At 42.1% G+C, this 15108-nt stretch overlaps 1 protein-coding gene and 1 non-coding gene across 2 annotated transcripts in view; both read left to right on the plus strand.

Annotated features, from left to right (window-relative positions):
- LOC144511893 (immunoglobulin-like and fibronectin type III domain-containing protein 1) overlaps positions 1 to 15108 on the plus strand; it is an 87886-nt gene that overhangs the window by 6543 nt on the left and 66235 nt on the right. Inside the window, exons 2-4 of the mRNA XM_078242324.1 lie at positions 5639 to 5723; positions 7429 to 7551; positions 11823 to 11962. Coding sequence (XP_078098450.1) covers positions 5681 to 5723; positions 7429 to 7551; positions 11823 to 11962 — 306 coding nt within the window. The 5' untranslated portion in view covers positions 5639 to 5680. The remainder of the gene's footprint in view (positions 1 to 5638; positions 5724 to 7428; positions 7552 to 11822; positions 11963 to 15108) is intronic.
- LOC144479312 (U2 spliceosomal RNA) lies at positions 12004 to 12202 on the plus strand. The gene has a single exon (XR_013495504.1). It is a non-coding gene; the product is annotated as a U2 spliceosomal RNA (small nuclear RNA).

The raw sequence follows: 15108 nt of genomic DNA on the forward strand, positions 1-15108 counted from the left end.
GGCCAGATTGAACCCAAGTCCCTGGCACTGTGAGGCAGCAGCAATAAACCAGTTATCTATCTATTTGTGCCAAATTAATTAATTGAATTTAAATTTTGAACTCATGTCTCCAGAGCAATGAGTCTGGATCTCTAGATTATTCATCCAATAACACTTCCACCAAACTACTGTCCCTCATTAACTAATCCATTTATATGTAAAACATTAAAGCAAATTATACAAGTACCGATGACTTAGAATATTTTACTATATTAAATGTATTAGGTAAATATAATTTTTTGTTGAATGTTAAAGGTGACTCTCTGTTTTGTGTTTGCATGGCACCATCTAGTGGATAAAAATTAAATTGTGTTCGACATTGATTCCATTGAATATATTGCAACTGAGCCTTTACAATTGAGTCAAGAATGGGTGTGGGTGAAAATCTGAATATTATGTGGGTTCTGGTGCCAGGATAATTTTCTATTTTATACTAAAATGTGTGAAAATAGGATTAGCCACAAATAAGAGCACATCTTAATCTTTATGTATCAATAACAGATACATTAACCATAAGCAGAATAAGTCTCAGGAAGTAAGGAGTGTGTTCCTCTGAATTTACACCTCTGCCTGGACTGTGAATCTTTGCTATTTTCATCTTGACACACGGCTCCAGAACAACTGGTTTGGATAAAGAACATCTGTTTTATAAATGGCTTGATATATTATGCTGCAATAGCACTTTAAACAGCGATGTATGGATAGGTAGGTAAATATGACCCAGCTTGTCTGTGGTTTTATTATTTGCGTAACATCAAAAGGTTCCTACACTATCTGAACAAAAAGTAATGAAATCCATAAATTTCCATCAAGGTTCATGTCTTAAAATATTTAGCGATCCCTCGCTGCAGAATATCTTTGGAATGTAAAAATTATTTTAATTGTGTATTTAAAAGTTAAAGCAGAGCTCAAATTCTTTCAAATATTGAAGTTACAGGCATAAATAAATAGCATCAATTTGGTAGTGTCATTACTTTGTGGGACCAGAAAACTTGTACGTGTTGAAAAATGCTCATTCAATCCCTAGATTTTTAAGTTATTTTGTTTATATATAGGTTAGAGGGCAGCATGGAGGCGCTGCTGCCTCACAGCTCCAGGGAACTGGTTCCAATTCCGACTTTGGGTGACCGTCCGTGTGGAGTTTGCACATTCTCCCCGTGTCTGCGTGGGTTTCCTCCGAGTGCTCCGGTTTCCTCCCACAGTTCAAAAATGTGCAATTAGGCTCAAATCCCCCCTTCGTGTCACACAATGTGTAGATTAGATGGATTAGCCATGGTAAATGTGTGGGGTTATGGGGATAAGGCGGGGAGAGGGCCTGGGTAAAATACTCTGATTGGCCATGTTGAATTGCCCCTTAGTGTCAAGGAGATTAGCAGGGTAAATGTATGCGGCTATGGGAATAGGGCTCGTGTGGGATTGTTGTTGGTGCAGACTTGGATGGGCCCAATGGCCTCTTTCAGCACTGCAGGAATTCTATGATTCTTCTATGATTCTATCGTTTTTAATTCGGGGTGCTTGTATGCAGTGCGGTCTTGTAAGATTCTATTCAAGTTCTATACCCCTAATTGGGGTATATTGAAAACATCTGGAGCCATGGCAGAAGGGGATATCTGTGAAATAGTAGAACAAATTAGCAACAGTTTAGTTCTCAAAAATCCTTCATGAGCGTGTTGAAATTCTCAAGAACTTACTATTTACAATTATAATTTACCATTTAGATTTAAATTAACTGTTGTCAACCCACAGAACTAAAATACCTTAACAGATTCATATTCTCTAAGCACATTTCCATTGTTTTATTTGTTCTTTTCAAATCAAAAATAACAAAATTAAATTAATTTTGTTATGTGCATTTTCTTTAAAGCACATCACATGCAGAGGTTATATTTAATTCATTGAAAGATTTGGAAGAAGTTTTTTTTTGTGTTGCTTTCCTGTTGTTTGAATAGCGGTGGCATGGTGGCACAGTGGTTAGCACTGCTGCCTCACAACACCAGGGACCTGGGTTCGATTCCTGGCTTGGGTCACTGTCTGTGTGGAGTCTGTACGTTCTCTCCATGTCTGCGTGAGTTTCCTTCAGGTGCTCCGGTTTCCTCCCACAATCTGAAAGTGCTAGTTAGGTGCATTGGCCATGCTAAGTTCTCCCTCAATGTACCTGAACAGGAACTGGAGTGTGGCGACTAGGGGATTTTCACAGTAACTTCATTGCAGTGTTAATGTAAGCCTATCTGTGACTCTAATAAATAAACTTTTAAAATATTTTCCTATCTCGCCTGCCATGAGAATCGTAGCAGGCGGGGACGGACCATGCAAATGTCTGTTGACCTCAGGCAGGATTTTCCAGCGTTGGGGCAAGTGTGGCCGGAAAATCCCACCTGTTGGAGCTTTTACAAGCATGTTAAAATGAAGAGGTTTGAAAATGTAAATGGGGTCCCTTAAACGCAGAGACAGGAAAATTACAACGGAGAGTGAAGAAATGGCAGAGACACTGAACAATTATTTTCTGATTTCTGTGGAAGACACAAAGAATATATGGGAAATTCTGGGGAACCAAGGGTTTAATGAGAATCGGGAATGTAAGGCAATTAATATTAGTAAGGGAAAAATACTGTAGGAGCTAATGGCACTAAAAGTCATCAATCACCCGAACCACTTGATTAATATGCTAGGATTTAAAAGAGATAATGGACGCATTAATTTTGCTCTTTCAGCATTCGCCAAGTTCCTTTCAGATTAGAAGATAACAAATATGACCCCATTTTTTTGTGAAAGGAGTGAGAGCAAAGATAGGGAACCAGAATCCTGTTAACCTGACATCGATAAGTACAAGAATGTATAAAGGATCTATTAACAGGGCAGTTGAAAAACCATAATATGATGTAATTGTATTCAAGAGGTGGCTGGATATAGCACTTGGGGCATAAGGATCAAAGGTTATGGGGAAAAAGCGGGATTAGGCTATTGAGTTGGACGATCAACCATGATCGTGATGAATGGTGGAGCAGGCTCGAAGGGCCAAATGGCTTCCTCCTGCTCCTATCTTATGTTTCTTGGCTTCTATAAATAAAGGCTGCACAGTTTTACAAAAGGGAAATGGTGCTTAATGAATCTACTAGAACTTTGAGGGTTTCACTAGCAGGGTAGATAAGAGGGCTCCAGTGAATATAGTAAATTTGGACTTTCAGAAGACATTGAATAAGGTAACACACTAAAGATTGTAATACTAGATTCTATGAATAGGGGTAATCTATTAACAGGGAGTCATGTTTGGCTCATGTACAGAAAAAGGAGGTTAGGAATAAATGGGCCATTTTGGAAATGCAGGACATAATTATTGGAGTGCCACAGGAATTAGTTGTGGGCTCTGGACATCGACACTTGCCCTATCATAATGCATAGCAAAGTACTGTGTCAAAAGTCATCACATACACATCTTGTGGTCAACCAAAATTATGTAACAATGCACATCACACCTGGAATCCTCTGCTCAACACTATTCCCTTGTCTTCCTGCCCTCGCAGATATTACTCCACCACACATCCACTGATTGACAAATCCCCTAAGTTGGTTGAAACTATCCATGCTGCATCCCACTTACCAATCCATGATGATCTGTTCAAACAATCTACTGCCCACCTTCCATCTTGACCCCCTCCCCACATAGTGCAACCTTCCCGAGCAAGGTCTACCAACAGACGTCCTCTGGATCAAGGAATGGAAACTATTGAACAACCACGGCAAGATTGGGGCTAGTGAGACACATTCAGGAAATGCCAAGACCACAGTGCACCGAACCTCCACCATCTCTGCACAAACCTCTTATGCACTTGTGGGGATACACAAACAATGCTGCACCTTACCGAGGAGTGTCCCTTCTGCAAGGCGGACTAATCACCTTATACTCAACAAATTGGAAGGCTATCGCTTCGCCTTGAGGGTTTACATTCTCTAAATAAAGTTATAAAAAGTGGTTAGGTCTCAGCTATTTACAATCTGCATCAATGACTTCAATGAGTGTAATATATCCAAGTGTACTGATGATACAAAGCTGTGAGATGGATGTAAAGTGATTATAAAAGGAAGTAAACAGTTTGGGAGCAATCTTTCCTGCCATTCATGCCACACTTCTGCTTCAGCGAAGTCAGAGAATTTGGCAGCCAGCCAAATCTTGGTTCACTGTGGCGGGATGGAAACATCCCATCGGTGTAAATGGTGGTAAGATTCTGACCATTGACTTTTCTCAAGTAGATGCCCACGCCTGTCATTTCCACCAATAGTATTTTATAAATTTAAGTCATTTTTAATGTTTTGACTTTGTCATAGTGTTGAAGAAGCAAGTAGATCAGCATTTGAAGAAGAAAATGATATGAGGAAGGAGCAGGAAAATAGGATTATGTTAGATAAATCTGACTTGGAGTTGGAAAATGATCAGTGTGATCTCCTCCTGTGTTCAAATTTAGTTAAATCTGTGATTTTATATGGATTAAGAAGGAGAACACCCCATTCAAATATATTGAGTGGCATGACGTTTCTATACTCATACTGTAGATACAATGTCCAACTTGCCATGGAAAGTTAACTTGTCAGTTCAAATCTCAGCATCTTTTTAATGATGTGATAAATTACCACCAACCTGACGCTGGCAATTAACTATTACAATGTGGCATCTCATTCATTCAGTTTTTAATTATTGTTGGAATTTTCTTTAAAGCAGATACTTTAATTAACATTAAACCAACTAACTGAACAGCTCTACGAACAACTGACTCTGGTATATTGCCCGCAATAATAATAAATTGGGGAGAAAAGTGGTGACACAGTGGTTAGCACTGCTGCCTCACAGCGCCAGGGATCCAGGTTGAATTCTGGCCTTGGGTGACTATGGAATTTGCATGTTCTCCCTGAGTCTGTGTAGGTTTCCTCCGAGTGCTCCGGTTTTCTCCCACGGTCCAAAGATGTGCAAGTTAGGTGGATTGGCCATGCTTATTTGCTCCTTAGTGTAGATTAGGGGGATTAGCAGGGTAAATAACAGGATTACGGGAATTGGTGGGATGTTCTGTTGACAAGTCGGTGCAGATTCAATGGGGCCAAATGGCTTCCTTCTGCACTATAGGGATTCTATGATTCTATGAAAAAAAAGGGAAAGTCTTATCCTTGAATTAAATTTCAATTATTTAATAAATCATTAGACAGTGTTTTTGGCTGTACAGCAATGTTTGGTGCAGTAATGTACAGCACTCTCAGACACCGAATCGTGGACTGGGGGATAGTGGATACATTGAATTTACAATGAGCATTTATTATATGAGATGCCATGCATTTGAATGTTATAAACTGAAAAAACTGCTCCAACTCCACCTACTTCTCTGGGTAGTCCAGGAGAAAGATTAAAGATCCTTCACATGACTCAGAATACAAATTTTATACTTCCATTTATACATTATGAGAATTAATGATGTAGTAAGTGTGTGTACAATTTTAAAAATATATACCTTTCACACAGAGTGACACCTTTTACATTAGTCTCAATGGATAACACTTTAAGGTTACATACATAGAAGTACAATATTAATCTGTATCATGTTCTTCCAATTAACAGCTTTGACTTTATAATCCTTAAGTGGAGAGTAAGAAGCCAAACATGGACAAGAAAATGAATCCATCAATGAAGAGCACCAGACCAGGTAATGCTTTATGGAACCATGGATAAGAATATCTGCATTCAATTAATGCTAAATAGATTGGCATGTAGATTTAACAAGTTTGCAGGAAGTAAAATGTCCACCTTGGACATTTTTAAATTGGGATTTTGTAATTGGCTGGAGTTACAGCTTCAAACATGGGACCACAACTTGGAGATTTTGGGTGAGATTCTTTGGCCCCGAAACCAGAAAACCCGCCTGAGATCAACGGAACCTTCCATGGTCCAGCCTGCGCCCGCTACAATTCCCCTGATGGGCGGAATGGGAAAACTTGCCCCAATGTCCAATTCCCTATATTGTTCCAATCTGAAGTCAAATTACTTATCTGATTTATTGGTTACACTTTGCGGACACTTTTCATCTGAAACCACTTTGCATCAGTACACAATTAATATCACTCATTCTTCCCCCTTGTGTGTTTTGTGGTGGCAGGAAGCGGCACACCACTCACTGATGGTGGGAATGAGGTTTCCCGATGAACAGACCTCTCGCCACCAGGAAACCGGCAGCGGGTGCACCATTGGCGGGACTGTAAAATCCTGCCAGTGTAATGCCAGCAACATTTCAGCAAGTGTTTATCATTAGACTTACTATCATAGACTATTCAATGGAAAAATAGGAGCCTTTAAACACCTGGGCCAAAAGTTTCCCATTTCGCCCACCGCAGGAATCATAGCGGGCGAGACAGTAAATTAGGCGGACCATTTAAAGGTCCTTTGAGATTGGGCAAGATTTTCTGGTCTTGGGACATGCATCCCGCCCATGGTTTTAAGTAAATTCCAATTCATTAGATTGTAGGAGAAATGCAAATGACAAAGTAGTGGACTGGGGGGATAGTGGATACATTGAATTTACAATGAGCATTTATTATATGAGATGGCATGCATTTGAATGTAAATTAAGGTGATCCTTCCTGTAAAATACTTATTAACCCCTATCACATCCAATTGTCCCTTAAACAATTCCATGGTTTTTGTCTAAATTGGAAATCTATCTATAATAATTCCTGTTCAGGTAATTAAGTCTGGTAAATAACAACTGCAACATTTATTTACATTCAACTATAAGACAGAGGCTTGCAGCCTCATGGCTGTCAGTCATCTTCCAGGATCACACTGATACAAACGCCCACACTTCCCCCACCCTGGTCCATGATTGATTACCTAGGTCATATGACCCTCTCAGCAGATCCCCCTGGCACTTAGCCCTGGCCCTGGACTCTCCAGACACTGCCCATTGGCACCTCTTGGAGAGTGGTGGTGGTGGTTGGGGGGGTAGGGCGGGGGGAGGTTAACAGATGTAAAGGCCTGATAATAACATTTAAATGTCTTCAAATTGGGAACGCAATGTTGGGAGTCCCATTACATAATTGGCAGGGGACAGGGAGAATCACTCTGAGGAATCCACATTTGGGACTCCCAGGGGATTTCCCACTCCTGCCACAGAACCACCCCGTCCCCCCCATCTCCTCCCTCCCCCTCCAAAATGGGAGCGGAAAATTCCCCCTAATGCCTCTAATTAACAGCAACTCTTTATAGATCTTGAATAGCATCATTGGGAAATTAAAATAGCATTCCTTGTAGTTGCAAGTGTTTCCTAATAATCCGAATCTTGAGACAAAAACTGAAAGGTGTTAGTTACTTTTCCTCTGTAACAAAATTTGTTTTATTTTTACTAAACGCTCTAGGTGTCAAAACAAAGAGATCATCAACTCCAGGAGTCATATTAACAGAGTTCACAGAAAATGTCCCAAAAGGATGTTGCGGACCAGATATTGAACGCAGACCAGTCCCGCTGACCATGCAAGAGGGTAAGGAACTAAATAGAAATCATCTACCTCAACTGTCCTAATGTTCAAAAGTGCCCCAAATTTGCAGCACCTTTGGGTGGCATGATCCTAAATGAATATTTCTCATCAGTATTTACTGTTGAGAAAGGCATGGATGTTAGGGAACTTGAGGAAATAAATCATGATGTCCTGAGACAAGGACTGATTAGGGACAGTCTGCATGTCTTTGTGAGTGGAAAATCATGTCTCACAAACTTGATTGAGTTTTTTGAAGGAGTAACCTAGAACCAGATGAGGGCAGTGGAGTTGATGTTGTCTACATGGACTTTGACAAGGTACCACCGCATGGTAGGTTGTTGCATTAGGTTAAATATCATGGGATCCAGGGTGAGGTAGCCAAATGGATACAACATTGGCTTGAAGGCAGAAGACAGGGGGTGGTTGTAGAGGGTTGTTTTTCAAACCGGAGGCCTGTGACCAGCGGTGTGCCTCAGGGATCAGCGCTGGGTCCACTGTTATTTGTCATTTATATTAATGATTTGGATGAGAATTTAGGAGGCATGGTTAGTAAGTTTGTAGATGACACCAAGATTGGTGCATAGTGGACAGTGAAGAAGCTTATATAGGATTGCAATGGGATCTTGAACAATTGGGTCAGTGGATTGATGAATGGCTGATGGAGTTTAATTTAGATAAATGCGAGATGATGCATTTTGGTAGATCGAACCAGGGCAGGACTTACTCAGTTAATGGTAGGGTGTTGGGGATAGTTATAGAACAAAGAGATCTAGAGGTACAGGTTCATAGCTCCTTGAAAGTGGAGTCACAGGTGGACAGAGTGGTGAAGAAGGTATTCGGCTTGGTTTCATTGGTCAGAACATTGAATACAGGAGTTGGGACGCCTAGTTGAAGTTGTACAAGATATTGATACGGCCACACATGGAATACTGTGTACAGTGCTGGTCACCCTATTATAGAAAGGGTATTATTAAAATAGGAAGAGTGCAGAAAAGATTTACTAGGGTGCTACCATGACTTGATGGTTTGAATTATAAGGAAGGCTGGATAGATTGGGATTTTTTTCCCTGGAGCATAGGAGACTTCGGGTTGATCTTACAGAGGTCTATAAAATAATGAGGGTCATCTCGCTCAGCTAGATAGTCAACATCTTTTCCCAAAGGTAGGGGAGTCTAAAACTAGAGGGAATAGGTTTAAGGTGAGAGAGGAGATATACAAAAAGGTCCAGAGGGGCAATTTTTTCATACAGAGGGTGGTGAGTGGCTGGAACCAACTGCCAGAGGTAATAGTAGAGGCAGGTACAATTTTGTTTTTTAAAAAGCATTTAAACTGTTACATGGGTAAGATGGGTATAGAGGGATATGGACCAAACGTGGGTGATTGGGACTAGCTTCGTGGTTAAAAAAGGGCAGCATGGACAAGTTGGGCCAAAGGTCCTGTTTCCATGCTGTAAACCTCTGTTTCCATGCTGTAAACCTCTATGACTCTATGGCAACACAGTGGTTAGCACTGCTGCCTCACTGCGCCAGGGACCAGGGTTCGATTCCTGGGTTGGGTCACAACGGAGTCTGCATGTTCTCCCTGTGTCTGCGTGGATTTCCTCTGGGTGCTCCGGTTTCCTCCCATAGACTGAAAGACGTGGTGTTTCGGTGTACTGGCCATGCTAAATTCTCCCTCAGTGTACCTGAACAGGCACTGGCATGTGGCGACTAGGGAATTTTCACAGTAACTTCATTGCAGTGTTAATGTAAGCCTACTTGTGACACGAATAAATAAACTCAAAACTTAAACTTAAAACTTACCTTTGGAGTGCATTCACGCATCCAATTTCGTGGGGATGCAATGTTATTCGGAGGTCATAACAGTTGCGAAACCGAAACTGTAAATCTGAATTTCTGGGTTTGGCCTGACTCCAGGGAGTAGTAGACGGGGACTTACTTCTGAGGAGGTCATCTCAGCCCAGCTTCATTGCATGCTGCAAAGTATGACAGAGCAGAGAGAGATGAGGGAAACTGACGTTGTTCTCCTTAAAACAGAGCAAGTTAAGGGGAATTTGTTATTTTATGAGGTGCTTAAAGGTGTTATTTTTAAAAATTATTTCATGGGACATGGACGTCACTGGCATTTGTTGCCCAACCCTAATTACCCTTCAGCTTATTGGCTTGTTATGTTATTTCAGAGGATATTTAAGAGACAACCAAATGGCTGTGGGTCTGGAATCACATGTAGGCCAGAACAGACCAACTAAGGACAGCAGATTAGTAAGCCAGATGGATTTTTACAACAACCAACTATGGTCATCATTAGCCTTGTAAGATTTTTAAAAAATTGATTTTAAATTTCACCATAGTGGGATTTGAACCTGGGTTCACAGAGCATTACCCTGGCGTTCTGAACTATTAATCCAGTGACAATAACACAAAGTCACCACCTTTCCTGACGTTGCTAAAATGAAACTGGCAGGGACTTTAGTAAATTGAGGACACAGATACAAGATTATTGACAAAAGACCCAGCAGAGAGATGAGGTAAAAAAAAATCATGCAGAGAATCATTATGGTCTGGATTGCATTGTCTACAAGGTTGCCGCAAGGAGTGGAACTAATACTTGTCTCAAAGAGTTGACACAGGTGGTGGTTTAGTGGTCACTAGACTACTAATCCAGAGACCTCGGGTAATGTTCTGCATTTGAATCCCACCATGGCAAATGTGGAATTTGAATTCAATAAAAATTTAAAAGTTTAATGATGACCATAAAAACATTGTTGGAACAAAAACCACATCAGGTTTCCTTTGGGAAAGGAAATCTGCCATCCTTATCTGATCTGGTTTGCATGTGACACCAGAAACACGGTAATGTGGTTGATTCTTAACTGCCCTTTGTAATGGTCTTACAAGCAACCAGTTCAAGTGCAACAAATGATGGTCTTGCCAGTGATACTCACATCCAATAAAAGAATTTTTAAAATTCTGTGCTGTAAGAATGTATGGGCAGAATTTTCTCGCACTGTAGTCAAAGGACTGAGAACCATGTGGGCTGCGAAGGGAGGGAACACACAGTCTGGAAGCACAACAATCTCTTGCAGCCTTTGAAGTTTCCTGGAGGTGGCTAGGCTGCCAAATAGACAGCACACTAATTGGTGGTGAACAGGCAAATGAGCCTGTTAAGAAGTCAATTAAATGGTATGCTCCAGAGGCTTACACATTTTTCCAGCTTCCACATTGTTGGGGTGGAATTCTCCGACCTCATTGGTCTAAAAGCCAGAAATTCCTGCTCGACCGTCAATGGAGTTTCATATTCTCTACAACTCCCCTGTTAAAATTCCAGTGGCGAGCGGGATGGGAGAATTCCGGCCTTGGTTACTAATTGAGTGACTCTAACCAAACTCGCTTTCATTTTCTACTGCTCACCAAACCTGGTTTGCAACCTGATATTGGGAGTTCTTTACTAGTGACAATATTTTGCCCTATATTTTTAATAACACAATGGCAGCAGAAAAGCAACGATTGAGCAGTCTCACGCGACATTTCCATTAGTTGACCTCATGGCTCCAACAAAAGAATATCTTTACTCTCCAAAGCGTGGCTAAACAATAGTGTAACTGGGCATCATAACAATGGGAACTCCTGCCCAATGCATTGAATAAAGTTTATTTATTAATCACAAATAAGCTTACATTAACACTGCAATGAAGTTACTGTGAAAATCCCCGAGTCGCTACACTTCGGCGCCTGTTCGGGTACGCTGAAGGAGAATTTAGCATGGCCAATGCACCTAACCAACACATCTTTCGGACTGTGGATAGAAACCGGAGCACACGGAGGAAACCCATGCTTACATGGGGAGAACATGCAGACCCCGCACAGACAGTGACCCAAGCCAGGAATCGAACCCGGGTTCCTGACGCTGTGAGGCAGCGGTGCTAACCATTGTGCCACCATGCTGCCCTCACTGCAATCTCTGATTTATTGTGTCCTTCTCAAGGGCAATTAGAGATGAACAAAGGTGTTGGCCTTACCAAAGATATCCGCATTCCACGAAAGAATAAAAGAACCCTAACACTCGATTAGTTCCCCTATCATTCAGAAGGGGAAACAAAGACAAAGCCATCTGTAAACTACCAAGCCTGTTTATTTTTGTATGTATTTACAAATGTCCTCCCTGGCATGAAGGGGCTGATGAATTCATTATTTACGAACTGTAGTGACACTTGCATTTTTTTTCTGGTTTGGAAATGAATTCATTAACATTTTTGTTTAATAATTCTTTAAAAGGTAAAACTGCTCATTTTAAAGTCGCTACTCGAGGAAATCCAGAGCCTACAGTAGTCTGGAACTTTAAAAAAGAAGAACTCAGAAATAGTAACAAGCATAAGATCTACTTTGACATGGTTATGAATGAACATGTTCTGCAGGTAAGGACTGTACACCCATCTGGCTATGTATAATATCATGTATCGCTTCTCGGCCTTTTGGCTAAGATCAAGTGTAGTATCGACATGCTATACTTGGTTGGAGTCATAAGGTTACATTGCGACTTCATTTGAAGCAATTTTTTAAAGTAGCATCTCGGCCTTTTGGCTAAGATGCAAATGAGATCAAGCCTTGGAGGAGGTGCAATGCCTACTCCAATCAGCTTGGATCATGTAGATCAAGCCCAAGACAGGAAGTGAGAGACCTGTCTTGTCAGCTTGGATCGGGAATGTCTCATTTGCTGAGATCGGAATTGGACTTTGATTGGATTGAATTGGATATATAAACAAAAAAAAAATTCAATTAGTTTTCCTGGTGTGACCCTTCCTGAAGAGTCCTTGAGCAGAAAATCAATCAGTCTAAAATGCTGATGACGAACAATATTCCCTCACATCAGACATCCAACATAGATTTCTATTAGAGCTCCATATGTAGCCACTGAGTGTCCCGATTAGTAACATTATCAGCTATGGAAATTAATTCAAATTCACAAACACAGTTCATTGGATGGTGACGTTTATTCAATCTCAGTCTGTATTTTCGGTCCATAAGGAAAGAGAGGATATGCCCGGGTAGTGCCTTGGTACAGCCCCAGCACCCTGATAGTACCAACATGACCCTGTCAAGGGCAGTACCTGGGATGGGTCCCCTGGAGTTCCATGTATGGGAGGTTGCCCACATGCTTGTGTTCCGGGGGTGGGGGGGGGGGGGGGGGCGGTTCCCGTTTCCATGTGGTTGGATGTGGAGGGTGGAATATTTCTTCAGTGCAGATTGGATCGGACTCTCCAGGGGACCCATGCCAGGCACTGCCCAGCTCCTGATGAAGGGGCAGCGCTCCGAAAACTAGTGGCTTGTGCTACCAAATAAACCTGTTGGACTTTAACCTGGTGTTGTGAGACTTCTTACTGTGTTTACCCCAGTCCAAGACCGGCATCTCCACATCATAGCTCCCACCCTGCCAGCTTAACGATGAAAACCACACCCTTAGATTTTCTGTGCACAGAGTGCCAGAGAATCTAGAGAGAAATCTCAGCTGTGCAACTGGAGAACCAGCATTCTGTGCACAGAGTGCAAAATTCCGCCCAATAATAGCTGCAAATTCCACACCTCTCCCCACCAATTATAACTCAGAACCAGTTAACGCACCAAATGCAGCCCAAACTATATTGAACAGGTATCTGCCAAAGTTGAACTGCTTCATTATCAAAGATAATTGCATGTCAGAAGGTGAGGTCACTCTAACCTGTCTGAAACTTCCCAAGATGTGGAGAACATGTAAATTCATATTCATGTAAATTGAGTTTGTGCCTTTATATACCCTGTTTGTGAACAGAATTCCCACTCACCTGAGGAAGGGGCTTGAGGCTCCGAAAGCTTGTGTGGCTTTTGCTACCAAATAAACCTGTTGGACTTTAACCTGTTGTTGTTAAACTTCTTACTGTGAAACTTCCCAATCAGAAGAAAATTAACCTCATTCACAAAGTCCCTTGTTACGTGGCAAGATCCCAGGTAAGGGTTTACCCAGCAATTGTCCAGAAGTGCTCACTTCCCTTGGACAATTGTGCTACACTGGGAACCATCCGACAAAGTGATTTCCAATGGTTCTGCCAGTGTTATGCTAATGATGACTCTTAATGAGGTAGAGGAAATAAAAGCAGTTCGAGCTTCAGATTAATTATTTTAAAGACACTGACTGGTCCCCACATGGAGACATCAATACTTACCCCCCGCGCCCCCCCCCCCACCCCACCCCGCAACCCACCACCACCACCACCACCTGACCCAACCTATCTGGGCACTGCCTCCCCATGACTCTCATACACCCAACCCCCACCTCCAAAGACTCAACCTCACCTGACCCCCACCCTCCCCTCCCCAAAACTGACATAACCCCCTGACCTGGCTGCATATCCCCTTAACCTGTCCCAACCCTCAACACCCACCCCCCCATGTCCAATTTCCCACCCACCCCCGATGTCTGACCCATACACCCTCCCTGACATCTGACCCTGACTTAAAACCCCTCCGCCCCCACTCCCCCACCCCCAATGTCTGTCAACTACCTGATGTCCAAACCCACTCCGGATACTCCTAATGCCCGATTCCCTCCTGATGTCTAACTGCCCTTCCCCATGTCTGACCCAAGCCCCTTGTCTACAAGGAAGAGGGCATGACCTCTCTCACTCTGCTTCTTTTGGACTCTGATGCTGGATGCAGGGAAATGTTGCACTGCCTGCATCTCACCCAGCCTGAGTCAGGAAGATCAGGCAAGTCAGTCACTTAAGAATTGTAGGAACTGGGTATGAAGTGACAATCCAATGTTAATTGCCACTCTGAAGAGGTTATGGCCCAATATATAGCTTTGAAACTTTGAAATATATAACTTCATTTTTCCATCTGCACCAAACTCCCAACCACTACTTCATTAGTTATAAACTGTAATCAGTCTTCGGAGGCAGAAGTCCCTTCACCAAAATCCCTTTATTTATAAACTCTAACAGTAGTACACAGAGTGCCAGTAGTTAGCTGTCTATCTCCGGGGTGTCAGTGGAACTGACACTCCTAGTTAAGTACAAGGCAAAGACTCCCTGATTGACCCATTAATTGGATCCTTAATCATGGACATCTTTTGGTGGATCCTTAAACAGGGACATCTTTTGATGGGATCCTTAATCAGGGACATCTTTTAATGTACCGGGGCCCTTGCGCATGTGAGGCAAGTGTGACAACCACTACACTACAGAAACAGCTGATGATCCTTAATCAAGGACATCTTTTGTTGCAGGCAGAGAGACCGACATACCTGCTTTAAATAGGAAGCATGAGGCTTCCTGATTGGTCCATCAATTAGGACTCATCAGGCATGGTGTGTTGAACCAAATAAACAAAATCAAACTAACTTAAGGACAAGTCAAAAAGGGCAGCTCCCTAAAAGGAGGGGAACCACCCGAAACAAAAGACAAAGCTGAAAGGAAACTTAAAACATCAAATTGAACTGTGATTAAAGGGGTCAATAATACACCCCAATCTCTGCGGTGCCCAGTGGGCACGGAAGGATCCTTAATCAGGGAGTTCATACTCCAATAGG

Source organism: Mustelus asterias, chromosome 25, assembly GCF_964213995.1.
Source record: "Mustelus asterias chromosome 25, sMusAst1.hap1.1, whole genome shotgun sequence".
Lineage (NCBI taxonomy): Eukaryota > Metazoa > Chordata > Chondrichthyes > Carcharhiniformes > Triakidae > Mustelus > Mustelus asterias.